The sequence below is a fragment of the Sebastes umbrosus genome, chromosome 14, assembly GCF_015220745.1.
Source record: "Sebastes umbrosus isolate fSebUmb1 chromosome 14, fSebUmb1.pri, whole genome shotgun sequence".
Classification (NCBI taxonomy): domain Eukaryota; kingdom Metazoa; phylum Chordata; class Actinopteri; order Perciformes; family Sebastidae; genus Sebastes; species Sebastes umbrosus.
The window spans coordinates 18,246,878-18,274,258 of record NC_051282.1 but is presented as its reverse complement, the minus strand read 5'-3'; the positions used below and the strand labels follow the sequence as shown (position 1 = coordinate 18,274,258).

The 27,381-nt window shown below is 40.1% G+C and overlaps 2 protein-coding genes across 4 annotated transcripts in view; one reads left to right on the top strand and one right to left on the bottom strand.

Annotated features, from left to right (window-relative positions):
* The window catches only part of rhbdf1a (rhomboid 5 homolog 1a (Drosophila)), a 35,820-nt gene extending 23,984 nt beyond the window's left edge, over nucleotides 1–11,836 (bottom strand). For 2 of the 3 annotated variants that reach the window (XM_037791467.1, XM_037791468.1), the window contains exon 1: nucleotides 11,441–11,836. The gene's annotated coding sequence lies outside the window, so the exon portion shown is untranslated. The remainder of the gene's footprint in view (nucleotides 1–11,440) is intronic. The other variant, XM_037791469.1, reaches the window with a different exon arrangement.
* Nucleotides 11,837–24,057: 12,221 nt separating this feature from the next.
* On the top strand, nucleotides 24,058–26,467 carry mpg (N-methylpurine DNA glycosylase). Its single transcript, XM_037791150.1, has 3 exons — nucleotides 24,058–24,392; nucleotides 25,372–25,576; nucleotides 25,786–26,467. The coding sequence occupies exons 1-3, from the start codon at nucleotides 24,156–24,158 to the stop codon at nucleotides 26,286–26,288; spliced, it is 945 nt and encodes a 314-aa protein (XP_037647078.1). The 5' UTR covers nucleotides 24,058–24,155; the 3' UTR covers nucleotides 26,289–26,467.
* The last annotated feature ends 914 nt before the right edge of the window (nucleotides 26,468–27,381 follow it).

The following is a 27,381-nucleotide window of genomic DNA, read 5'->3' as shown; positions in this document are numbered from 1 at the left end:
GGGAGGAAGGAAGGAAGTGCAGAGCAGAGAAGGGGAGACGTGCACACGAAGGCAGGAAACAGACTGCAGACCAGGCGCATTCTCCGTGTCCGGTCCACACAACCACGGAAACAACATATGCTTGCTCACATGCACAGGAACACATCCACACTGCACATGTAAACATATACATCCCATCCACGGCCATTGATGAAGCAGCAAGTCACTGTACGCAGAAAATAATAGGGCTTGTTTGAGTCAGGCCGGACGCCCACCAGATAGTGAGATCTCAGTGTAGTGTGACATTGAAGCTGACACGTCTATTGAAAAGAGCAGATGAAGTGTGGCCTATAGTTCTGGCACAATGGGAATTAGCCACATTAGCATGGACTCAAGCAGAGAGGAGAATGGAGGCTGTCTAGTCTTTCATGACACAGAGCTCTACAAAGTCAATCCCTATAAGTTGGCGCTTAAAGGGGCGTCAGAAGGCGATAAGGAATGATTGGTTAAACTGAATTCTTATTAAATTATATCATTAAAATGTAGCTTCAAAGGGTAAAGTAATCCACATAGGGGGAAATTCTTGGTCGACTAACACGCATATGCTTTTGTCGACTAATCGATGAGTTGATTTAATCGACAGATCTGTTTCTTCACAAAGAATTACACAAAAGCGCCACTTTAAATCCTGTGTTTACAAGAGATGTGCTCATCAAATTCTTGGAAATTAGTTATTCAGCATGAAAAAAGCACAAAAAATGACTAATCAGCTAAATAAATCTGGGTTGACTAAAGGCCGTGACACATCAAGCCGACGGTTGGGCGTCGTTGGGCGTCTGTCTGCCTAGTTTTTCCGGTGTGTCCTGCACCGTTGGCTCTATTCTGCCCGTGTCAGAGGTTTCTCAGCCGATTCAACATGTTGAATAGGCGACGGTGCCCGTTGGTGAGAGAAATCACTCTGATTGGCTGTTCATCTTAAACAAATCAGTGCACAAGAAGAGAAACAGAAGTGAGGAAAGCAAGCCAATGAGTAAAGTCAAGAGGAAAAACACAGAAGGTTTTTCTCATTTTTCATCTTCATCTCATCTGATCATTCCAACACACACATATTTTCACAACGCAATCTGGCCGTTTGAATATTTGCAGTCCTCGGTCTTCCGGTTTCCCTTTTTTGAATGACAAGTGCAGACTACCAAGACCTGCTGGTGTGGGGAGTTATTTCCTTTCACGCAGGCGCAGAACGTACGTGGTAGTTGGCCATCAGCCGTCGTCTTTGCGGTGTGTTCGAGTGCAACTTTTTGGCCAAGACAAAGGCGACGTGAGGCGACCAAACTGGTGGCCTTCGTCACCGCTTGTTCTTTGATTTCGGCCTTAAGACCAAAACGACCGATTAATCGACTGTATCGATCCCCAGGATGATGACGAAGGACTTTAGAGGAAAACACACTCAGTCCACTTCAAAATCAAACCAACATATTACTCGTGACTACAGTGAATATTAACTCTTCAATTCTTCGGGATTTGAAGATTAAAATTGTAACTTCTTAGGATAAAACTATATTAATTAACAATAAACTTAGATTTGCTTTTCTCAATATTGGTCAAAAAGGACTGAGCAAGTTAGAAAACCCCTTTTCAATTCAGCTCTCAGCCTTCCACGTCCACAATCGCTGCTAAATCTCTCTAAAGTGAATCTGTATTACAAGAGAAATACGCAGCACCTATACCATGGCATGAAAAAGGACAGCTTACATTGACTAGTCATGAACAGTATATTAATCATTCAATGTAATATTGAAATGTTTTACTAATTCATTCTTTTCTACATCAATCACGCTCGTACCGTACACTGAAATGACTAAGATGCCTCGGCAAATGAGTTCTCCCTGAAGGGTTTGCAGACCTGTTACAGCCCAGAGTACAGATTATTGACTGCATTGATTTTCACCACTGCAGGCTGCGAATATATGTACACACAACGTGGGCGGGCGGGTGAGCATGTGTGTCTACGAGTGTGCAGAGTGTGCAGTGTGCAGTGTGTGTGTGTGTGTGTAGGTGTGCACAGCCCGAGTTCACAGTCAAGTGAAGGACAGGGAATAATATCAATCGAGCCAGCAGCCTCCTTCGGCACCGAAACACATTTAGTGTCACATCCCAGTCAGATTTTCTCTTTGGGTTTGACGGTAGAAACTTGATTCTGCCACAGGTAGGAGGATTTGATTTGATTTTTGCAAAAGCAACAGCCGCAGAGACCTATTTAGACTTCAGGTTCCCCTCTGGATTGGAGGAAGGGGGAACCGTTTTTTGTTTTCACACACAACAACTAGGTCATTTTAATAAAGCTCCTATATTTGAATCTCTTTCATCTGGCAAATATGTGGATGAAAGAGAAGCAGAAGAGGCATTCATTAAAATGAATTACACGCACAAAGTTTATCTGATTGGGCATGACTTATGGAGGATAAAGTAGTTTGACCAACATTATTCACAGCTACAGTATGTGCTCTAGTTCCCAGCGCTGCTTGTGGGAAGAGCACACAAATCAATGACACATACATCAACTACAACAACCCTCTGCTCAAACAGTTAAAGGAATAAAATTAACTCCACAAACAGTGTGTTTGACATTTCCGCAGGAGAGATCTGTGAGTCTGACGGTTACTCAGTCACTGTGGCGGGACACAAATGTGGGTCACAATGCATTTTGGCAGAGGCTGTGAACAGCGTAGATTGTGGAGCAATGATTCAGATAAATGTGAGGTGAGATTTGGGTATCAGAGCAAGTAAGAATCACTCGTCATGGCGGCGCCATTCCTATGACTGCTTTTCAAACGACAGTTCTCAGACAAATCTTCAGATGATGAAGAACGTTCACAGATCCATTTGTTACTCTGCACATGGTGAATACGTGGCTTGAATAGCACTGAATTCACACTGGTAACATAAGCTGCAACGATTAATCAATTAGATGTCAGCTATCAAATTAATCGCCAACTATTCTGATAATTGATTAATCAGTTTGAGTAATTTTTTAAGAAAAATAAATGTCACAATTCTCTGTTTCCAGCTTCTTAAATGTGAATATTTTCTGGTTTCTTTACTCCTCTGTGAAAGTAAACTGAATATATTTGAGTTGTTGACAAAACAAGACATTTGAGGACGTCATCTTGGGCATTGGGAAACACTGATCCACATTTTTCACCATTTTCTGATATTTTACAGACCAAACAATTTATCGATTAATTGAGAAAATGATCAACAGATTAATCAACGATGAAAAAAATTGTTAGTTGCACGCCTAATTAGATGCACTAGTTCATCTAGTAATCTCATTGGTCCTTAATAATTGAGTATTTTACAGTAAAGGATGAAATGACTGAATTTCTGCTCAGTGTAACATCACTTCTTTTAGAAGACTCTGATATCGGCTGCTCTGAGGAAGTGAGGGGGAACCCAGGGGGAACACATGTTTAAATATGCAAACGAGGCATGATCTAATGCTAATTTTTGGTGAATTTGGGAGAAATCAACAGACGCTAATAGATAAAGTGTAGTAAAATAATCACCTAAATGTGTATTTTGGATGTTTTCTTTCCATTAATCTGAAAGAAGACATGTTACGGAAACAAAATCTCAAAATTGACCAGAGCTTTTTTTGCCTGAGGTGTCTCTTTGGGAAAATCAGCGTCCTGTCTGGGTTTAACAGAATGTGAACATGTGAAATGCTTAAATGAAAAGCATGCAGAATTATAAGTGTGAAATAACCGAATTTCTGCTCTTTGTAACGTCACTTCTTTTAGAGAGTCCCCAGACTCTGATATCGGCTGCTCTGCGGAAGTGAGGGGGATCCCAGGGGAACACCCAGAGGTGAAGCCAGGGTCTCTGAGCTGGAGATGTCAAAGCGAGGATGATGGGGGAGGAAGGAGGAAGAATGAAGCCATGCAGCTGGGCCAACAGATCAGTGGAAAACTCCCGACAAAGGCACAGGAAAACTGGGAAGGCTGGGGCAGGTCCTCTGGGACGGTCACAGCCCCAGTGAGGGGGAGGCCTCCTCAATCCTGATCTAACTGAAGAAAACACACACACTCTTTTTCTCTGGAAATAAAGTCCCACATGTATGGATGCTTCATCACTCTGCTCATGTTTTTCACAACAAGTCAATTTGTCACGCAGCAGTGACAAATGATCAGGAAATGTAATATAATGATGAGGAGACAGAATGTCTGATTCAGACAAGATGAGAGAAGTGAAACAAAAAAAGAAAAACAACTTGTCTCCCAGAGTGGGAGTACAAACCCTGACAGCCTCCAGGAATAAATTACCTTCGATTTGCATTACTGTTCATGTTTGTTTCTGGGTGAATATGCTTCAGCACATATTAGGCTTCCAGCGCGATGCCTTCACTAGAACTGGGCGTGATCAACTGGGCACCATAAATGAGAGGCTTTACATCATTTTCCCTGGCAGGCGGCATTACAAGCTCCGTCAACTGGCAGATGGAAAGGAAAGTTGGCACGGGTGTGAAGAGAAGCGAAGGCATTTAGGAAAGGAAAGTTATGAGTTACGGGATCAGGTACATGTTCAAATATGCCAACGGTGTCTGGCTGGATTCCACGTCAATCCGTCTGACTGACAAACATTGAACACAGTTCCAACAGATTAATCCAAAATCTATTTGTATAACAAAAAAGTACAGCTGAATAATAAAATAGGACTTCAGAAGACGCACCATGGGCATACTTTAGTGAGCACTCGTATTTCAACACTTACATGGTTCAAGTTCAGTCAACAGAAAAGAGCCGACTAAGATCCACCTCTTCCGAAAAAAGCCAGTAAAATAAAAAGTCACGGAGGAATCCAAAACACACCCTCATTTCTGGGAAAGCTGCTGGAGTGAGTTTGGCGCATGGTATGTGATGTTGGTGGGACTGTTGAAACTGTCCAGATATAACTGTGTGTGCAGCTCCATTCAGGGAACAGCCAACTTGAGTTTAGCAGTCTGGTACACAATGAGGATTCACAGCCTCTGGGTATGACGGCCGACTGTGCCAAAGATCTGGGGGAAGAAGGGTGGGGGGGCTATCCTATTTAAAACTGCACCCTCATTGCTGCTGTAACAGTGCTGCGATACTCTATCAGTCTGGATGTTTCTTCAGTTGGTCCCCTGGCCTTACAATGATGAGAAAAAGTAAACAGATACAACACACAGTGCTGTCATTACAGCATTTGAGGATTACAAAAAAAGCAACATTTTCTGGATGTACTTTGAATATTAAGTTCTGGTCGGTCCAACTCTTCTGTAATAAGTCAAGTTTTAAAGGTTGTAACCATAGACTTCATATAAGAAGTGGACGTAGTAGTTGAGATACTGTAATCAAGGCAATATATATCAGTTTATAATGTTAGTGGTGCACCCTAATGCTACTTCCTGTCTCAGTTTACGTCGTTATGTTAGACCTCCTCGCCAAAATTTTGCGCAAGTTTGAAGCATTATTTAGCCTCCTTTGCAACAAACTAGTATGACATGCTGGTACCAATGGATTCATTAGGTTTTCTAGTTTCATATGATACCGGAAACCTCTCTTCTAACTTTAAAACTGAGCCTGCCCTGAAGTTGATCATCAAGTTGTACCACTGATATTTAATCTCGTGTGAGCTGTGAAACAAAACCCTCTGTCAAGGGATTTCACCCAGGTAAGACTCCGCGATTGCAACATACCTGACGTATATATATTTCTGTCTCGAGGCGCCAGGTAAAGAGAGATATTTATTGGGTTATCTGCGGACACGCCCTCAGAGAGCTCTTCACGCTCAAAGAGGAAGATCAAAGTTCAAGGAGCCATTGCTGCTCGTCTGCGAGCGCCAGCCTTCTGGGAAAGAAATTCCCACAGCCCTGAAAATGAGCGTTGTCCTGAGGTTAACCAGCCTCAGACACCGTGTCAGTGAGAACACCACCTACGGGAACAAAAACACCCTGTAACTACTGACCCCAAATTAGATGTTTTCATCTCTGCTACAGCCTAATGTTGGCCTGAACCAAATGACTGTGAAAACAATTCATAGTAACCTGTATTTTTCTATTTAGTCACGTCTGTGACTTTTTCTCTGTGTATCAAAAGGTTTCTAGTAAATTCTGTGAATGCCGGTTCATGTATTACTTTCTGGCTCATGACAGATGAGGTGCTGACTGAGAGAAGGGCAGGGTGGCATGCTGGCAGACGGAGGCCATGGAGGCTCAGAGGTGGACCTGAAATAGCCCTGCTGCTGCATTACAGCATTACATCACAACTGACTTCACCGTCATGGCTGCCGCTGCATCATGCCACCGCTAAGATGTCATAGGATGGGAACAATTGGATGCAACGGCTGTGAGTCACACAACCGAGCCGTCAACAGGAGAAGCAGGCAAACAAGCAGCCATAGGATGAGGATCTGTACGAGCCACAAACACACTTCCTGTATAATTAAAGCCAATGCACCACAAACAATATATGTTTGTCTTTCCTCTGATAATAAGTGGGGATGTATCGGCTTACATTCCTCATTGCGTATGCATGACAAACACGAGAGACACAACACGCTTTTGTTTTTTCCGCAAATACCACATTATTTGACAAGCGAGAAAAACCACTGTTCCTGTTCCTGACAACTTCGTCAAAACCATAACCACATCAAAGCCAAAAAAAGGTACCGCGAGCTGAGCGGGTACCAGCGAGAACTAGATCAAACACTGCCTGTGGGCTCTCTCACCATCAATCCCCTGCAAAAGAAAAACATACCTGACATGCTTTTTAAAGCTAATGTCTGTTTGAGCTCAGTTGTGGGAACCATTGTATTTAGCAGGAAAGCATGCGTATTGTCTCCAAAGTAGCAGAACAAGTTGGTTAACATGTTTGACCTCTCCAGATACTGCTGCCGTGCCCCACATTCACAAATCAACACAGACAGTCGTCACTGTGGCAGTTTTCACACAAAGCTGCTCGTGATGACGGTCTCACAGAAATATGTAATTCAGCTCTATAATGATAATTAAACTCATTAAGCTTTTACAAGCACTAAACACTCACAGGGAGTCGGTCAATCACTACTATTAGAATGAGTGGACTGGGAGCTATGTTTAAACCCACAGAAATGTATTTTTAATTCAAGTTAACGCCCCAGAGTTTCCAAAAATAACCTACTAAATACCTACTTGAGCTGAATTTTTGCAAAGGGAGAAATAAAATGAGGCACAAAACTTCTATAATGATTCCCTGTGGGTGGTGTCTTGTGTTTTGATATATTTCCCCAAAGTAAAATAATCATTTAGGCTCTCTGAAGAGTTGGAATACTGGAATAAGCAAATACAGAATATTAAGTGATGTTGATATATAATGCAGAGTTTTTTAAAAGCTGCTTTTGGGAACTTTTAGGCCCTGACACACCAAGTCGACGGTTTGGGGCCGTCTGTGAGCATCCGTCAGCCTTGTGTTTTTCAGTGTGTCCCGCACCATTTCAGCATGTTGAATGACCTTTTTTGACCTTTTTCAATGACGAATACAGACTACCGCCGCCTACTGGTAGGGAGAATTATTTCATCTCAAGCAGGCGCAGAACAATTGTGGTACTTAGCCGTTGGCTGTAGTCTTGGCGGTGTGTTCGAGTACAACTTTTTGGCCAAGACAAAGGAGACTCAACGGTTGGCCTTTGTCGCCGCTAGTTCTTTGATGTCGGGTTGGTGTGTCTGGGCCTTTAAAGAAGACATATCATGCTCATTTACAGATTCATACTTACCCATACTTTTGGGTTTCTAGTAGAACATGTTTAAATGATTTAATGTTAAAAAAAACACATTATTTTTTTTATACTGTCTTTCTGAATATACTATACCTGTATTCACCCTCTGTCTGAAACGCTCCGTTTTAGCGCCTGTCACTTTAAGGGCACTTTCACAAGCCAACATTTAGTCTGTTTTAATCATACTCTGGTGCGGTTCGTTTGGGCAGTTGTGAACGCAGTAATCATCGTTTGGTGCAGACCAAAACAATCTGACCGAGAAGTGTCTTGGACTGTTTCCAAGCGAACCAAAACGCAGGCTGCCTGTGTGGGCATTTGTTGAGATGGACACAGGTAAACAACAGGTTAACATGAGTGGGAGAATATGCGAAATAAAGCCCACAAAAATATTGACGTTTATAAAGTCACAAATGGGAGAAGAAGGGATTCATGCTCACAGTAGATCAGTCAAAGTAAAAAAAAACGTTGACAGCATCAAAGTCTGCGATTCCCTGCATAGAAGTGGCAGCTCTCGGGACGAAAAAGACAAATTCGCTCCTTCGTATACGCCCCTCAGCAACTTAAACCAAACCAGACTGAATAGAAAATGAACCGAAAGTATCAATTTAACTCTGATACGAACTAGCCAAATGGACTATGGCTTGTGAAAGCGCCCTAAGACTGCATTCACACCAGATCCAGCGGTGCAGCGAAATCTCAAGTCCTCCCATTCATTTTGAATGGGGGTAGTGCGTTTGGGCTGTGGCTGTGGCGGCCGCAGGGGGTACCGATAAAAGCCTGTGGCGGAAAAGTAGAAACAGAATCAACTTTTGGAGAATTGCAACCCGACGTCACTTTGCGGTGGCTAATCATGTACCCAGCGATCCAGAGCTGTACAACCCAGCCATGAGGGAACAAAAGACGTCAATTGTCGCAGTCATCAAAGTGACTCTCCCACGCCGCCTCACAACCCCACAGCGAATCGCCGCAACGCCTGATCTGGTGTGAATACAGCCTAAGTCCAGTCTGCTCTAATTGGCTTGCGAGAAAAATATCGTTTGCAAAAGTTCTCAAGCTGTGGGCGATATATTCTAATGAGCCTGCATGTGACATAGGAAGTGGAGCCAGATCTGAATGGGTTGTTAAATCACATGTTTTCCCACAAAAAATCTACAGTATATAGAAGACTCCTTTAAGAAACATGTGTCCATTAATAGAGACCATCTTAATACAGTATGTTAGACCACTTTACTAGTTTAGTATTACACCTTTAACATTAAGGTCAGAGCAACTTTCCACCTGGTCAGTAATAAATGTAACCTTCAGGTTCCCTGTAAAAACAGGACTCTCAAGTGAACAAATTTCCGACTCGTGATACAGATGTGTTTGTTGGAGAAACGGCCTGAGGTTATTTAGAGAAACATGTGCTCTGCACACATGGGACTGTTCAGCCCAGTGACGCTGAACTCAGAGCGAGCTCGGTCCAGAGAGATGGAAGAAAATGACCAACAATCACAGAGAGTACACCCAGGTTCAGATTTCAGAGGACTTCTTCCAGGAAATCTATCGCTGCTCATCAACGGAGCATCAAATCTACAAAGAGAGACGCTAAATAACTGTGTCCTGCTTGTAGATGCATCATCTTGAAGTGATTAGGCCACACATGAAAAACATCAGGTGCTATTGTGTAGTAATGCATAAGGAAAGAAATATCTATTGATGAACGGCCATGAATGAAGTGTCCCGAATACCATTTTTTGGGCTTCGAAGCTTCGATGACAAATATTCAAAGGTATTCGAAGCTTGTGTTTGTCTCCATCACCCCCGTTTCAGTGCCGCTGACGCACTACTGTACACACACTCACCTCCACACACAACAAACAGTGATATCCGTCTGAGAATAACTACTAATAATTAAAAATGTTGTTGGATTATCCCTTATTTTGTGGGCTATTTTGTGATTTAAACATTATTATTACATACTTATATATATATAAAAAAAAATTTAAATGAAAAAACGAAGCATTCAAATTGTGATTTGGAGGTTGAATACCATGGCAACGGTCGAAGCTTTGAAGCATTCGGGGTCAGCCCTTGAATGAAGGTTGATAACATCTCTGCTCAGATCTGTAGCTCTTTTGAAGGCAACACCATGAAGCACTTGGCCAGACTGACAGACAGACAGATACCGCGCCATGAGTCATGCAGGCATGACTACAGCATGGCCCCCCTCAGCAGCCCCCCTGAAAAACTCACATACCAGCCAGTCAACACAGACCGGCCTGGATGGTCCACCTGCCTCAGCGGAGCGACTCCCAGCTCCCACCCAGTATCACGTACCCAACGTGCACCCACACAAACACACACACACACACACACTGGGAATACTCTCCCCGGAGTCCAGTTGGAGCAGATACAGAGGACGAGCCACTATCACACACCAGAGCCCTGCTTTATTGGTGTGATTACATCACCCAGAGCCATGATCCACCCTCCCTCCATGCGATAAGGTTTCAGGAACACTGGGCACACAAACCAGGCCATGTGCTCCTATGTCCTGTCTGCCAAAATAACTCAGCAGTTTCTAATACAGTACGTCTACGGTTTCACTTCAGTCTGCCCAGGTATTGTAGGACATTGGAGCGCGTAACCTTTCCGATGTCAACAACTTTGTTAATATGTGAGCTGTCCTCCTGGAGCTTTTTTAACCTCTTGATGAGTCAAATCTAGAGGTGGCCCCCCCACTCCATGCGTATGATTTCGTGGAATTTGTGTCCTTTTGTGACCGTCTGCCATGAGTCACTTTGAGTCACCGTGCGTTAGTGCCTCGTGAAAGAGCCCACAGTTTGTGAAGAAAACAAAGCTCTAAGGAAGAAATAATACTTTCAGGGGTCAAAGGGTTCGAGTGCAGGGAGATGATAGGAGAAGCACACTGCTGGCTGCTCTTCTCATCCACATTTTCATCATGAATTATGTAACATAACGCAAATGTGTGGTGCTGCTATTTGTTGATTCACAGAAACATTGAGGAAGGCGATGCTGATCATGAGAGGGTGGAAGAGGAGGAAGAGGAGGAGGATGTCTGAGGTCATGGTGTGACTTTATAAGCATGATGTGTTGCATGATTAGGCAACATCACAACACAATCACTTAGCATTCCTTTAGTACAAAATTACAATTAGACCCCAGCCTCCAGCCACATGAGATAATGTTGAAATTAAACCATCAAGCCTTTTAGCTCAGATAGTGTGCTTCTAATGAAACTCCTGAATTTGAAGTTTTTAAGAAAAAAAGAAAAGAAAAAGTAATTTAGCTTCTGAGCCTGAGGCTCATTTTGGACATTTCCCACCTCATTAATTCCAACTCTTGAATGTGTAATAGGGGATTTCACACTTTCTTTAAAAAGGTGATTGGGCCTAAAGGTGGACCCAATTATACCACTTTAAATACTTTCACTATTTAAACTCCACTACAAGCAAGCCTGTGAGCTAAACACTCCTCTGCTTACTATATGCCCAGCCTGTCTGTGTATGAAGGGTTCCCATGTCGACCAGTAATTCAATCCACCAGTATATATACAAGCTGGTTTATCCTCCTCGATCACGACGCGCTTCTTCCTCGCCTTCCTGCATGCCTTCCGTATGTATGTCTGTATGTATGGGCGACCACAATAGACAGTCATGATAATAATAATGACACAACTTACCCTTAGAACAAGCAGCTCAGATGATCTCCAGCAGTGGAAAAAAAAAAAGAAAAACAGATTTTTCTCCCAGGCAGCAGCAAGATGAGATGATTTGTCACATCATCCTGGTATATAGAGGCGCAGGAATAAACGCGCTTCTTTCCAACACACAGCCAGCAGATGTTTTTAAACCAGGTCAGTCCTGATGGCAGCAGAGGACGCAGCAGTCCAGGGTGCTGTGGGAGAAATGTCGCTGCCGTCCGGTTCTCTGCTTCTTCCCACCTACGGACAGAGCATTCCCACACTGCTCCATGAATCCACCCGGGCGAAGTTTTTCTTCTGCCGGTTGTAGCCTTGATTCAGTTTGTCGGAGAGAGAGTCAGCCCCGCCCTGGACTTGGAGACGGTCTGTGTGTGAGAAGAGCCTCGTCAACATCTCCAACCAATCGGTGCGCACACAGGGAGGCGCTGCTGCTGCCGGTTCTCCGCCGGTGACTAAGCGATATCAGCCTGAAGGGGAGAGGTCCGGGGACTGGAACCACCGACCAGGGTCCAACTCTCTCCATCTCCATCTGCAGTGAAAAAAAAAAAGACATTAGTGCAGATTAATGTATTGGATATGTATTTGATTTTTTTTTTGCATTTTATTATGATTCTGTAGATATTTTATTTTTACATTATTATTTTGTATTTGTATGTATTTTATCTTTTTTTTGTATTTTATTATGATTCTGTAGATATTTTATTTTTACATTATTATTTTGTATTTGTATGTATTTTATCTTTTTTTTGTATTTTATTATGATTCTGTAGATATTTTATTTTTACATTATTATTTTGTATTTGTATGTATTTTATCTTTTTTTTGTATTTTATTATGATTCTGTAGATATTTTATTTTTATATTATTATTTTGTATTTTATTTTTTTTGTATTTTATTATGATTCTGTAGATATTTTATTTTTACATTATTATTTTGTATTTGTATGTATTTTATCTTTTTTTGTATTTTATTATGATTCTGTAGATATTTTATTTTTAAATTATTATTATTATTTTATTTATTTTTTGTATTTTACTATGATTCTGTAGATATTTTATTTTTATATTATTATTTTGTATTTGATTTTTTTTTGCATTTTATTATGATTCTGTAGATATTTTATTTTTACATTATTATTTTGTATTTGTATGTATTTTATCTTTTTTTGTATTTTATTATGATTCTGCAGATATTTTATTTTTACATTATTATTTTGTATTTTTTTTTTGTATTTTATTATGATTCTGTAGATATTTTATTTTTATATTATTATTTTGTATTTTATTTTTTTTGTATTTTATTATGATTCTGTAGATATTTTATTTTTATATTATTATTTTGTATTTGATTTTTTTTTGCATTTTATTATGATTCTGTAGATATTTTATTTTTACATTATTATTTTGTATTTTATTGTTTTTGTATTTTATTATGATTCTGTAGATATTTTATTTTTATATTATTATTTTGTATTTTATTGTTTTTGTATTTTATTATGATTCTGTAGATATTTTATTTTTATATTATTATTTTGCATGTAGGAGTAATTGGATTTGTTGACCAAAATGTGACAATGTTCATGTAGAAAACTCAATACAATACTAATTACAAAAAAAAGAATAAGAACTTAAATGTTTATACTGTAATTAATTTAACAATATTTTATTTGTTGAACTTGATTTAATTTTATTTATTTTTAAAGACTGACATAAACCTTTATTGCTGAAAATAATGTAAAAATCCTAGTGTCAATGGAAAAAAATCATTAAAGGTCCCATATTATAAAAAAGTGAGATTTTCATGTTTTTGTATTATAAACCAGGCTTAAGTCCTATACAAATACTGTGAAAGTATCGAAACATTCAATCCACAGGGAAATACACACAGCCCGTATTCAGAAACTCTGCATTTGAAACAAGATCAGAAATCCTGACAGCTTACTGATGAGCATCATCTGTAACCCTTTAAAATCATATTGCCTAACTGAGTGTCTTAAACTGAAAATAATAATTATAAATACATACATGCTGATATATACATTGTGTAAACAGGTCAAAGGACCATTACATGTGTATTACGTAAACCTTCATGTCTTTCCCCATTTTTGGTCCGTTTTAGACAAACCATGCAGTCAGTGTTGCCACATGACACGGTGATGATCATGATATCACATGATATCAATGAACCCTGTGCTCCCGGTGAATGATACAGTCCTGCTTATTACCGAGCCAAAGAAGACACTGGTAGTCCATTATATAAATCCCACACGTCATATGAAGCCTGGGGTTTGGGTCTGCTGATGTTAATATGGCTGACTGAGGCCTGTTAAACTGAGCCTGGACACTTTCTGTGTCTGCTGCTGCTGGTTTGTCTTGTTTAGTTTTTCAAGAGTTATGTACACAACAACAAAAAATTATAACTCAAAAGCAATGGTAAAGAATGTGAGTGTCAATGCCAGGATATGTGCATAACACATATCATAAAGGTGGTCACAGTAGCAGGACAGAATGGATGAATGAATCAACCTCACAAAAATGAGATTCACATGTGTGGCATGCCATTATTTTCCCATCATTGCTGCTGAGATTCCTCCCATACTTGGCTCTGCAGCCGTGTCTTAATCATTAATTCACACCCAAACCTCATGGTCATTCCCAAGTGTGAGATGCATGTGAAACTGACTCCAATGCATTTTCACAGCAATTATCTGTGTGACTGCATATCTATACATTTTGAATGCATTAAAAAAAGACTCACCAGTAAGACAATGTTCCTCTGAGGAGTCATTAATAAACACATTTCATACATTAAATCTGTTAAGAGAAATACAAAAATCACTTTGCTTACTGTAAAAGAGGAGATTTTCATTAGAGGAAATGGAGCCATGCTACTGCATCAGGTAATCCAGGCCGCTGCTCCATCTAATGAAAAGACCATTGCGGTGCTTTCCATCATGGCTTCAGTGAAAGCTCAGATCCACCTGGGAATATCCTGCAGGAGAGAGATGGATGTAAGGAAGCAGAAGGTTTCTGAGGTGCTGACAAAGGGCCACCAAGTACGCACTTTTCCTCAGATGAGGTTTCGGGGCACCTGGAAACGTCTCCTTCATGGTTACTTTGATGTACGTCTCGATTAAGACACTCACCACTTCTGCTATTAAAATAGAGGAAGACATAATATGACCCCATGTTTATACTGACAGGATGAGTGATTTGTTTGTGTTACAAGAACGAGGGGTCATAAGAGCGCCTGACTTTTATATTCAAACATATCCTCTACAGATCTAAATAGCAAATACATAATTTTTTTTTCAATGGTGGAGGAAGTATTCACACACTTTACTCAAGTAAAAGTAGCACGATATAAATACTCCATTACAAGTCTTGCACTCCAGATTTTGTGCCCAAAGACTATTTTTAGTAAGAAAGGGAAAAATGCCACATTTGTTCTGATCGGTCAAAAGTCTTGAAATTTGGTACGGACATACTTTGAGCAAATATCTAACAGTACAACTTTAAAATGTTTAGATCACATGAAAAAAATCACACTTTTATTATTTTTTTAAAGTCATGATTATTGAATAATGAGGAAAAATGCTAAAGTTGTGTTTATTAAATGTCTTACATAAGACTTTTTTTTCACACTGCATATGTGTGCGAAACTTTTGGTATTCAACTTGTTATGAGTTCATAGATGCCAAATACTTGATTGTGATCCTTGTAGTTTCTGAGATACAGACGTTTTCTTATCATACTATATTTAGTCTTTGGGCACACTATACTGCTTCTTTTTTTAAAAATGTAAAAATTCCCTAGAATAATCAGTAAAAATGTAGGGATTTTTATTATTTTCAGTACTCATGCGAGGGGCTCTTATCTATATATTCCATATAAATAAAAGTTGCACAGAACTATTATAAGTCAAACAGCAAGTGAAAACATTCGCTCGAGGAGCCATTCCATTAGTTTCAATACAATGAACCACTCTCACCAAGTAAAAGCACTGTACTGTATTAACAGCAACATCTACTAAAATTGCAAAAAGTAAAAGTACTCATCATGCAGGAAGGCCACTTCCAGAGTGTTATATTATTGTATATATTGCTATATGGTTTATTAATCCTTCTCGTGCATCAATGTTGAGATGATTTGAATTATTTTTTACACTGTACCGGTTTAAACTGTAGCAATGCGTCATGATTTTATGATCTGATCCCATGCTGAAACATCTTTAAAAAAAAAAAAATGAAATAAAGTAATGAAATAAAGTAGAATAAAATGGAAACACTCTCAACTACCTCAAAAACTGTACTAAAAGGTGCTAAATATAAGATTGGGTTGCATTTCTATTGCCTCCGCACGGCTCTCAACACTGCAACGGCGAAGCAGACGGATGGCAGGTAACGGTGCTAACAGTGAAAAATGTGCTGACAAAGCTAACAGTGTTAACCTGACGGGGAACCGGAGGGTGGGTTCTTCCACAATGGCTCTATTGGCGTTATCAGCTGTAACTGCTGCATGAGAGCAGTGCAGAGCGGCGGCCGTGATCTAGCCAGTGGGACATGCTCACATACACTAAAAGGCCAGCCCGGCTATGTCAACAAAGCACAGAGAAGCTCTTTGCATTACAAATAGTTGTTTGCTGCTATAGTAATGCTCTAGATATCGTATCAAGCACCTTTAAGTACTGTACAGTAGTTGACTAAATGTACTTAGTTACTATCCACCATGTTTTGTTTTTTTCAGTAAATGATGGATCATCTTGTTTTTCCCAGGAGCCCATCCTTTTTCACATTTGTTGTACATTTGTTTGCCACAATTTCAATTGAGGGGTCTGTAAAAAATTACTGAAGCGATACTATTCCTTAAGCAGAAGTGAACATACTTTCATTACAACTAACAGTCATCTCGCTACAGGAAATATAAGTGTCTAAAAAATGTGGTTTTGAAATTTTGCAACACCTCCTCCGCAGCTCCTCCACAGCTAGACAACATCAGCAGCTCTCCTCCCATACAGTGAGTAATATCTGTTGCAAGAAACATCCTATCCCTCTTTTTTTTCTTTTCATTAAGACTATTCAAATGTGAGGACAAACCCAAATTTACAGCACACACACAGACAAGTTTCACATCTTGTTTGTGGTTGACAGTATGAAAGGCGAGAGCTTCCTCTCAGCTCAAGTCTCCTCTCCGTCTAGCACCCATGGGTCTCGTCCCTGCCAGCGTGACTGATAGGACACTGAAAACCGAGTTGATTCACAGACATGCTCCTAAACTAGCCAAAAGACAGTAGTTTATTGTACTTCATCAACTCTCTTACTTGTACTCAGCTATGTAAGAAGCCTTCAGTGGCCTACCGGGAGTTTCTGATTGATATACCATGAAGTCGAAGTAATTAATGGTGACGTTTCCCGTGGGACACAGGAAGGCTGAAGTTGGGGCAAAGGCAGCAATTAGGAAGCGACACAGGACCTGCAGGAGCACTCAAGTCCCCCTGAGGCCCCATCAATCAGACACAGATAAAAGGGTTGAGTGCAAGGGTAACGTTTAAGCAAAAGGACACCGTCACACGGTCCATAAACGGCTTCCTCTTTCTTCAGCCAAGCAGAGAAGTGGAGGAGAGACCATCATCTCAGGGTTAAGACTACAGAGAGGTCTTTGCTCGTCATGGGTGACACGGTTTACCACACCAAAGAAATATTCAAAAGAAGCCAAATACTGTATACAAGCATGTGACTTTTTTAAGGATGTCTCTTCCAGTGGTTCCCACGACCTATTTGTATTTAAGAAAAGCTGAAATATGGATTGAAGCAGAATATTTTGTTAGATATAAACATGTTTTGAATTTTTTAAAATTATTACATCTATCTCTTTTCAATACATTTTGACTTTTGGACTTAATAACGCTCTGGAGTTATTGGAAATGTTTGGATTATAGGAGTCGGAAACAATCCTATGCAGCCACCTCTGGAATCTAATTCTACAAATATTATAATACTAATAATATTAGAGTAGCCTGATCTTTATCTGCAACTGTGCACAAATACTGTGTTTAAACAGAATGTGGCTTATTAGGTAGCAGAAAAATATCTTTTTTAAATAGTTTTATTTACAGACTTTTCTAAAAATTATCCAATTTATCCAATCTCCAGGTGTGTTTTTATGATTTCAATTTAATTTTGACAACACCTGAGCAGACAAATCCTGGCGCATCCCCTTGTGATCTTTGGCGCCCCCCTAAGGGGGACCCGGACCCCAGGTTTGGAACCACTGGTCTATTCTGTCAGAGCTAATGGCACTTTAGAGCTTTGTAACTTAAAGGTGCTCAATACTAAATTCAGATTCAGATTCAGAATTCTGATTTATGCTTGCCGCAAACGCGAGGGTCGCGAGTGTCCGCATGGCCAACGTGACGTCACACCATCAGCCGTTCGTGGGGGTTCTGTGCGGCAGGTTTTCGCCTGTCCGTACACATCCAACAATTTCAATCTATGTGGACGCAGATGGGCGGGGAAAACATTGAGGAGCTTTGAGAATGATGGTTTTCCGCAAGCAGAAACCTGCATGGAGTATAAAAGATCCAAACGTTTCCTCGTCAGCCAATGTCCGAGCAGCGCTGACCGAGCTAACAGTGTGTCTGTCTTATTATGACATTGAAATACACATACAAACCCAGTGACCAATACTTACAACTCCTCTATATCTTTACAGAGCAAATAGTTAAAGGAGAAAAACCTTTGCGGTTTTGTTGGTAGCTAGCACTGATCACACAAGCAATAGCCAGGTAGAGCGGAAGTCATTGAGTTAAAATATTCTGCTAAATTCCACAGCAGAAGGAGGCTGGTTAAGAAATCAAAGAGGGCAGAAAAGCTTTTGCTTTGTGGTCATGCTGAGCAGATTATACTCCCTTGTTTTTGTGATAAAACCAGTGACATCCTGCAGACAGCCCTCCCTCCCTCCCTCCCTGACTCAACGGTTGTTCCCTCTGAGAGAGCCACAGGTGTGAGCCGAGACAAGGAAGCTGTTATCAGAGTGGAGCGAGAAAAGGTCAGAGGGCTGGAGATTTTAAAGCCGGCTCAATCAATAAACCAAACATGGAAGGCTGAGTTTTTGTCTTTTAATGATCTACTTAAACAGCCCTCAAACTGTTATTGACTCTCTCATTTATGCCTTGAAACTGCTATTGGTATAAAAATAGATTCTGCACAGTAGCTTCTGTTTCTCAAGTGTGAATAGGTGGAGAAACAAATAGAACAAAACCAAACATGTGGTCTAGACAAATACATGGAAAACACAGACATACTTGCATGGTATATTCCCTAACCTGTGTTTATATACTAGTGGTTCTGTTGGCATGCAATCCCAGATGTGGAAACAGGCCTGTTCCTCCATATAAGCATGTCTCTGTTGTGCAGGTGTCTTAACTGGGTCTCCCATGCAGTAATCCCCCTGTTTCCTCCTCCCATGGGGAACCCGGGCACCTGTGCAGCACACACCACACCTCTGCAGCAAACAAGAAGAGAGACTCATGAATCATTCATTGTCATCAATTAATAATTAATCCCATCAAACGCTGAGGATGCAGATGACTACCAGGCTCTGCCACTCATTGGCTCGGTGAGGAAGAAGCATCTTTTGTGTAAAAGAATGACACAAAAATGATTAAAGGTGCTACTGGGAAGGTTTCTTGGAAACATTTACAGAAGGGTGATATGCAGCGGATCTTTGTGTTTATGTTTTAATATTTTTAAAGGAACAGTGTGTAGCATTTAGATATAGATATTAGATTTAGATATAAGATAGAAAATAAATTAGGGCTGTCAAAGTTAATGCAATAATAACGCATTAACACAAATTTGTTTTAAAGCCACTAATTTCTTTAATGCATTAACACATCTTGCGATTATTAGGCTCAGTTTTAAAGCTAGAAGAAGTGAAGATACTGACATATGAAACTAGAAAACCTAATGAATCCATTGGTAACAACCATGCTATACTAGCTTTGTCGGGAAGGAGGTTAAATAACGCTCCAAACTAATTTAGGTGAGGAAAAACTGACATGGCCATTTTCAAAGGAGTCCCTTGACCTCTGACCTCAAGATATGTGAATGAAAATGGGTTCTATGGGTACCCACGAGTCTCCCCTTTACAGACATGCCCACTTTATGATAATCACATGCAGTTTGGGACAAGTCACAGTCAAGTCAGCACACTGACACACTGACAGCTGTTGTTGCCTGTTGGGCTGCAGTTTGCCAAGTTATGATTTAGATTGACAGACTTAAAATAAACCCATTAAGAATGCAGCAATTCATAGTGAAAAGGCCTCTGAAAGACCATTTAGACTATCATTTGACAATAAGACTCTTTACTGCCGCACCTTGTAATGGAATGTAACACTAAAATCTGTTATAAATACGATGGTGTCATATAAGCAATACAAATTTAAACTCTGTATAAAACAAGAGGTTATCTCAGCAGGTCAAAAGCTATGACACATTGCCACTAATAGTTTACTGTGTTTATTTACAACAAAGAACATCCGAGATGTCCTTATTTTAACTCGTGACTCTCATGTAAAAGAGATGCCACAGCAAAGTCTCACATAGTTATGATTGCAGTACAGTATCTACTGCTGAAACGCTACCACAGTACTACTTGATTTGTTTACATGCCTCATGTGACAGTTGTTCTGTTTAAGGACATTCATGCCACACTGATGATGCATGCGAGGATAGGGTTTGTCAGAAGAAATCATCAAGGAAAAAGTAAATAAGTAAAGCTTTAAAAGTGCAGTGTGTAGGATTTGGCGACATCTAGTGGTGTGGTTGCAGATTGCAACCAACTGAGTACCCCTCTGCTCACTCCTCCCTTTCCAAGACTGCGGTAACGTGAGCCGCAGAGTCCAAAACCGTGGTAACGCCGTTCACCTCGCTCAGAGGCTATCCTTACCATAATAACACTTACCTTAGGAGCAACGGAAGTCAGACGGCGGCTGGCGGTTCTGCGGCTCACGTTATTACAGTTTTACAAGTTTTTCACCAGTGTTTGGTTTGTCCATTCTGGGCTACTGTAGAAACATGGCTGAGTAACATGAAAATTCATGAATTCATGAAAAGTTAGAAGAAATTGAAACATTTCACTGTTTAAATTTTAATTTAGATAAACTTTATCAAAATAATCCTGTCTTTAAATCAAAAACAAATGTTTTTACTTTCAAAACACTGCATGAGCAGAGGGTATTATACCCATCGGATCAACCCTTATTCTTCATAGGATTCTCTGACTCATGGTGTAGTAAGATATTTTGAGTCTGCCTGCATTCTGCTCGTCCATCTGCACACATAGATGAGTCTCTGGAGTCCCTGCTCAGCGTCACTATCACTGCGGTGACTGCCGGAGTTGAAAGTGATCCAGAATGCAACGCTACAGCCAAGCTGTGGCTTCTAAGATTATCAGAGGCAGCTACAATGAAAGCTGCCCGGCCCAGACCTCAGCATCACTGCTGACAGCCAGTGGAAACACAGTCAGAGCAAACAATGGCCTTCACTGGTCCACCAGCCATGACAAAGTCAACAACTCATGCCAGGACTCTTCTACTGAACACGCTCAGCAGATTTCTGTCTGAATCATATCCTGATTCAAGGCATCAATCCAGATCTTTATGTCTGTAATTACTGCTCTAATCCTACAATGGCACTACTTGTGAATAAACAATAACTCTACTAAACATATTAATTGACTCTTATGATTATTATTCTGAAAACTTTTGCCGTTTTGTCAAAAGACACACACACACACACGCACTAGGCTGCCACTTCACCAGCGTGCTGCTATTTCTGGCACCTCTCCAAAGATCTGACTGACCAAAGGAGAGAGGCCTTTAGGGGAGAATTTCTTAAGTAGCATTGTTATCTGTGTTTCTGTTTTCCTCTTTCAAATGAATGATTAACAGACTGAGGAAAATTCCTTATCAGACTAAATAATTTATGAGCAAAACAGTATACAAATATAGCATCATATTTGTAGTATTAAAGCTTCAGTAGGCAGAATATTTTTGGAATCATTTGTCGAAAATCCCATAATAACCTTTCAGCATATTGTTATTAAAGTGTTCTGAGAGAAAACTGGACTTCTGCACCTCCTCATGGCTCTGTTTTCAGGCTTTAAAAAATCTGGTCAATCAATCACAGGTCATTTCAGAGAGAGCGTTCCTATTGGCTGTGCTCCGGCTGGTGGGTGGTGCTTGGTATTTCCTGAACTGATCCAAGGCCTATTGAAGGAGGCTGGGTCACGTGTCATCAATGCGTCATATCTTTGGTGTACAACACATGCGCAGTACAATCTGGTCTGCACTCGCCGAAATAGAGCCAATCGCAACGCACGACCACAGCTTCAGTTACACTGTGCATGTGTTAAACCCCATACCCCAAGACCCGTGTACGCCTGTGTCCCAGCCTCCTTTAATAGGCCTTGAACTGATCTCAACATCGCTGCCAGGTCACAAACTTTCTAATTTTACAGCTAAACAGTACACTACAAGATGATTCTGAAGTTTGAAGCTGAATTGACAAGATACGATTATTATAGACGAGGTGAACAAGAAGCTGCCAGCTGCAGGAGGACAGGAGGAGGCTCCCAGTCACAGCACAAAGGCTTTCCTAAAGACTAAAGTCAGGGATGTATCAGAGCTCATGCTGCAGCTGTAGAAAGCTCAGGCAGATCTGCAGAAGAACACTGCAAAGTTGAGCGCAGAATAACAAGGCTGATGAACATCAGAACTAAGAAAATGCCCAGGCTATAAAGAAGGGCATTGTGAATCTACCCTATGTGTAAAGGTGCAACAAAAACTCACATCAAGTTTGTTCCCTGCAATGTGGGGAACAAAGCTATCTCCCAGCAGACCAGGTCTATACAAGCGGAAGAGATTGAGAAGGTCAATCTCCAGCTGAAAAGCCTAAAATGCAGCTCAAAATGTCTGTGAAGGAGGAAAAGGTCAACTGAAGGTACCAGTGCTGCAAAACACACAGAATAACTGCAGATGAACTTTAAGAAGCCGTGCAGATCCAGTGTGGGCTGCAGCTACAAAAAGTTCAACAGAATGTTCAGAGGAAGATTTTGCACATGGGAAATTTTACTTCTGTGCATTAATCTGATAGCTGTGGTTAGTTTAGTAACTTGTGGCTAAACATGCAAATGAACACAAAGCAAAATTAGGAAGTATGTAAAAAAATACTTGCAAAAGATGACATCTCAAAAACGTACAAGGCTGTCAATTGATTAGATATTTAATCGTGATTAATCGCATGATTGACCATAGTTAATCGCGATGAATTGCAAATGAATCACACATTTTTTTCTGTTCAACATGTACCTTAGAGGGAGATTTGTCAAGTATTTAATACTCTTATCAACATGGGAGTGGGCAAATATGCTGCTTTTTGCAATTGTATGTATATATTTATCGTTGGAAATTAATTAACAACACTAAAATGACAAATATTGTCCAGAAACCCTCACAGGTACTGCATTTAGCATAAACAATATGCTCAAATCATAACATGGCAAACTGCAGCCCAACAGGCAACAACAGCTGTCAGTGTGTCAGTGTGCTGACTTGACTATGACTTGCCCCAAACTGCATGTAATTATCATAAAGTGGGCAACGCTGTACCCATAGAACCAATTTTCATTCACACATCTTGAGGTCAGAGGTCAAGGGACCCCTTTGAATATGGCCATGCTAATGTTTTCTCGCAAAAATTTTGCATAAGTTTGGAGCGTTATTTATAAACCAATGGATTCCTTAGGTTTTTGTAATTTCCTATAATAACAGTATCTTCACTCTAGCTTTACAACTGAGCCCGCTACGAGGGGAAAATCACAAGTTGCGGTAATACATTAAATAAATTAGTGGCGTTAAAACAAATTTACGTTAAAACGTTATCACTTTAACTTTGACTGCCCTAAAACATATCAATATATTTCTTCAGCAATTTCAATGAGACAAGAAAGCCATCTATTTCATACATAACATCATTTGTCTATCTCACCAGCTCCGCATTTACCCATCTATCTATCTATATAGTCAATGCATGCAGCCATCCATGAGCTTTAATGTCAGCGCGGTGCTTCAGAAGAACAAGCACAGCAAACTTGTACATTACTGATAAATGTTGTAGTCTGTGGCATGGCCCCATGTCACACACTGTTAGTTCTCCAGAGAGCCACATGGACCCACAGTGCCTGGAGCCAAACTGGCGCCATCCACTTCCTGGGCACAGGCAGGCATGAGCACACCGGGTCTATTTATAACCTCTTATTAGAGCCGAGTGTTTTCAAATGAGGCTGAAAAGATAAGACAGCAGCAGGAAAGGGACACTGTTAGAGAGAGGGGGTGGTTGTTTACCTATCAGCACCTTATTTGCAGCAGGAAGAAAACTTTGGGCAGCAAATTCACGTTTGAGAATTTTGTGGGGAAAACACCAGATGGACCTTTTTTTCCTCCTTTAACAGGAAAACTAAGTGGCAACATAATCAATAGTGACTTACAGTGACGTCAGTCAGTGCGAAATGGTGCGCGGTCCCTTTAAGAGAAACTAAACAATCGTTTACTTCCGGTATGTTAGCTACTAGCATTCATCTACAAATAAGACTCAAATAAATGTTCTTTTTAGCCAGATGACTAAACGATATGATGGCAGGGAGAAAAAGAAAGATGCTAGCATTGACAGCAGCAGCAGCAGCACCTGAACAAGCAGCAGGTAAACATGAAAACCGGACGGATTTAAAGGTTGCACCTGCCAAGGTGAAGTGTGAAAGTGAGCAAAGTCATTATTTCATGCAGACTGACCTGCAGCAGCAGCTCAGACTGAGAGAGCACTTCTTCAACCAATCCTGCATCAGTCTGGCTAAAGCCTTCCTCGACAAGGTAATGCTGCCACCTCAAGGTCTCTACATCCAGTTATGTTGTAAGGATGATTTATATAAGCCATATAGATGTATATATGTGTATATATATATATATATATATATTCACATACACATACACATATATACATCTATATATACACATATATATATATACACACACATATATACACATATAATTATACACATATATATATATATATACACACACATATATATATATATATACATATACATATGTATATATATATATACATTATATACATATATATATATTTACATATATACATATATATACACATATATATATATATATATATATATTCACATACACATATATATATATATATATATTCACATACACATATATATATATTTATTCACATACACATACACATATATACATCTATATATACACATATATATACACATATATATATATATATACACACACACATATATATACACATATATATATACACATATATATATATATACACACACATATATATATATACACATATACATATACATATATATATATATATATACATTATATACATATATATATATATTTACATATATATATTTACATATATACATATATATATACACATATATATATATATACACGTATATATACACACATATATATACACATATATATATATATACACACATATATACACATATATATATACATATATATATATATGTATATATATATATACACACACATAGAGTTCTATTCATTAAAGAAAGTTGATTTAATAATAAAAAGACTCATTTGATACACTGAATCACTTTATCCAAATTGTGGATTTTGTTCGAGGATCTGTAATTTGTTTTGGGTGATGACGTCGGAGTGGGGTGGGGCTCAGCTTTCCTTAGATACAAGTGAGTGGGGCCTCAAGAAAAATATGTTGGGAACCACTGGATTAACTCATCATAATGAAACATAATCTGCCTTGTTCCTGCAGGTGTTGGTCCGCAGGTGTGCAGACGGCACTGAGCTACGGGGGAGAATAGTGGAAACTGAAGCCTACCTTGGAGGGGAGGACAAAGCTTCACACTCAGCAGGAGGCAAACGCACCAAGAGAAACACAGCCATGTTCATGAAGCCCGGCACAATCTATGTGTACTCAATCTATGGCATCTACCTCTGTATGAACGTGTCTAGTGAAGGTAAAAGCATTGCCCACCAAAGGTGATAGCCATTATGTCTGCTGATGCAATCTCTCTTTTTGGTTTAATCTGCCTCCTTCCGAGAGTTTATCATTAATATGACACTAAATCAATACAGCAGAGTTTTTATTATCAGTGGGTGAAGGGCGAGAGGAAGGAGACAGACTGGAGCCTTGCTGACTGATGCATATTGTGTGCTGTATCCCCAGGGGAGGGTGCTGCCGTGCTGCTGCGCTCCCTTGAGCCCCTGGAGGGTCAGCCCGTCATGAGGCAGCTGAGAGCAGCCAAACGCAAAGAGGGAGCCCGGCAACTGAAGGACAAAGAGCTCTGCAACGGGCCTTCGAAGCTGTGCCAGGCTCTAAATATACCCCACTGTTTTGACCGTCGAGACCTAGCCTCAGACCCAGAGGTGTGGCTGGAGAAGAACCCCAACACAAATCAAGTAGAACCCCACAATATAGTAGCAGCACCGCGCATTGGAATAGAGTCTCACGGGGAATGGGCCAAGAAGCCCTGGCGGTTCTATCTTCGTGGGCACCCGTGTGTTAGCGTAGTGAACAAAGAGGCAGAGAGACAGTCTGGAAATGTAATGAACAATTTAGGTCCCTCAGATGTGCAGTCTGACTCAGGACACACAATGTCAAAGGGACGTAACGGGAATATTCCTGAAACTACTCTGCCATCTGTTCCCTTTGTGGACTTCTCCATTTAGGCAGTATAAAAACACAAGAGGAGAATCAAGATGGTAGAATAACCTCCACGACTGGTTCAATGTCTACATTCCAATTTGCATAAACTATACAAAAGGGTTTTCATTAATTTTGTAATCTGCAGCTTATTTTGACAGTGTATTTACTAGAGCTGTCAATCGATTAAAATATTTTACCGCGATTAATTGCATGATTGTCCATAGTTAATCGCGATTAATCGCAAATTAATCACACATTTTTTATGTTCAAAATGTACCTTAAAGGGAGATTTGTCAAGTATTTAATATTCTTATCAACATGGGAGTGGGCAAATAGGCTTGCTTTATGCAAATGTATGTATTAATTATTACTGGAAATCAATTAACAACACAAAACAATGACAAATATTGTCCAGAAACCCTCACAGGTACTGCATTTAGCATACAAATATGCTTAAATCAGGACATGGCAAACTGCAGCCCAACAGGCAACAACAGCTGTCAGTGTGTCAGTGTGCTGACTTGACTATGACTTGCCCCAAACTGCATGTGATTACCATAAAGTGGGCATGTCTGTAAAGGGGAGACTCGTGGGTACCCATAGAACCCATTTTCATTCACATATCTTGAGGTCAAAGGTCAAGGGACCCCTTTGAAAATGGCCATGCCAGTTTTTCCTTGCCAAAATTTAGCGTAACTTTGGAGCGTTATTTAGCCTCCTTCGTGACAAGCTTAGGTTTTCTAGTTTAATATGAGGCCAGTATCTTCACTCTAGCTTTATAACTGAGCTCGCTACGAGGTAAGTTGTGTTAAAACTTTGACGGCCCTCGTATTTATGCAAAGTTGTACTGGAAACTGACAAAATAAGACTCAATTTATCAGTACCTATAAAAAAAAATAATTCTGAAACGTACCTTCAGTCACTCGTGAGTCTTTTCTTGCCTAGGTCTTCCATCTGTGTTTTTTAATAAACAGTCATAATGGGGGAAACTCTCTTCACAGTGATTTCACAGATGTTTGGAACGCTCTGCTTCTCTCAAAGCAAAAACAGCCCGTCTGATGTTTAGAGTCTTCCCTTTCTTGCCGTCTTTCTCTCCCCACCTCTGGGATTCCTGAG

Excerpts from the sequence above, each read along its gene's own strand:
- mpg (XM_037791150.1), top strand. The coding sequence starts at position 24,156 with ATGATGGCAGGGAGAAAAAGAAAGATGCTAGCATTGACAGCAGCAGCA. Across the intron at positions 24,393-25,371 it reads CTAAAGCCTTCCTCGACAAG|GTGTTGGTCCGCAGGTGTGC; the intron begins GTAATGCTGCCA and ends TTGTTCCTGCAG. Across the intron at positions 25,577-25,785 it reads TATGAACGTGTCTAGTGAAG|GGGAGGGTGCTGCCGTGCTG; the intron begins GTAAAAGCATTG and ends CTGTATCCCCAG.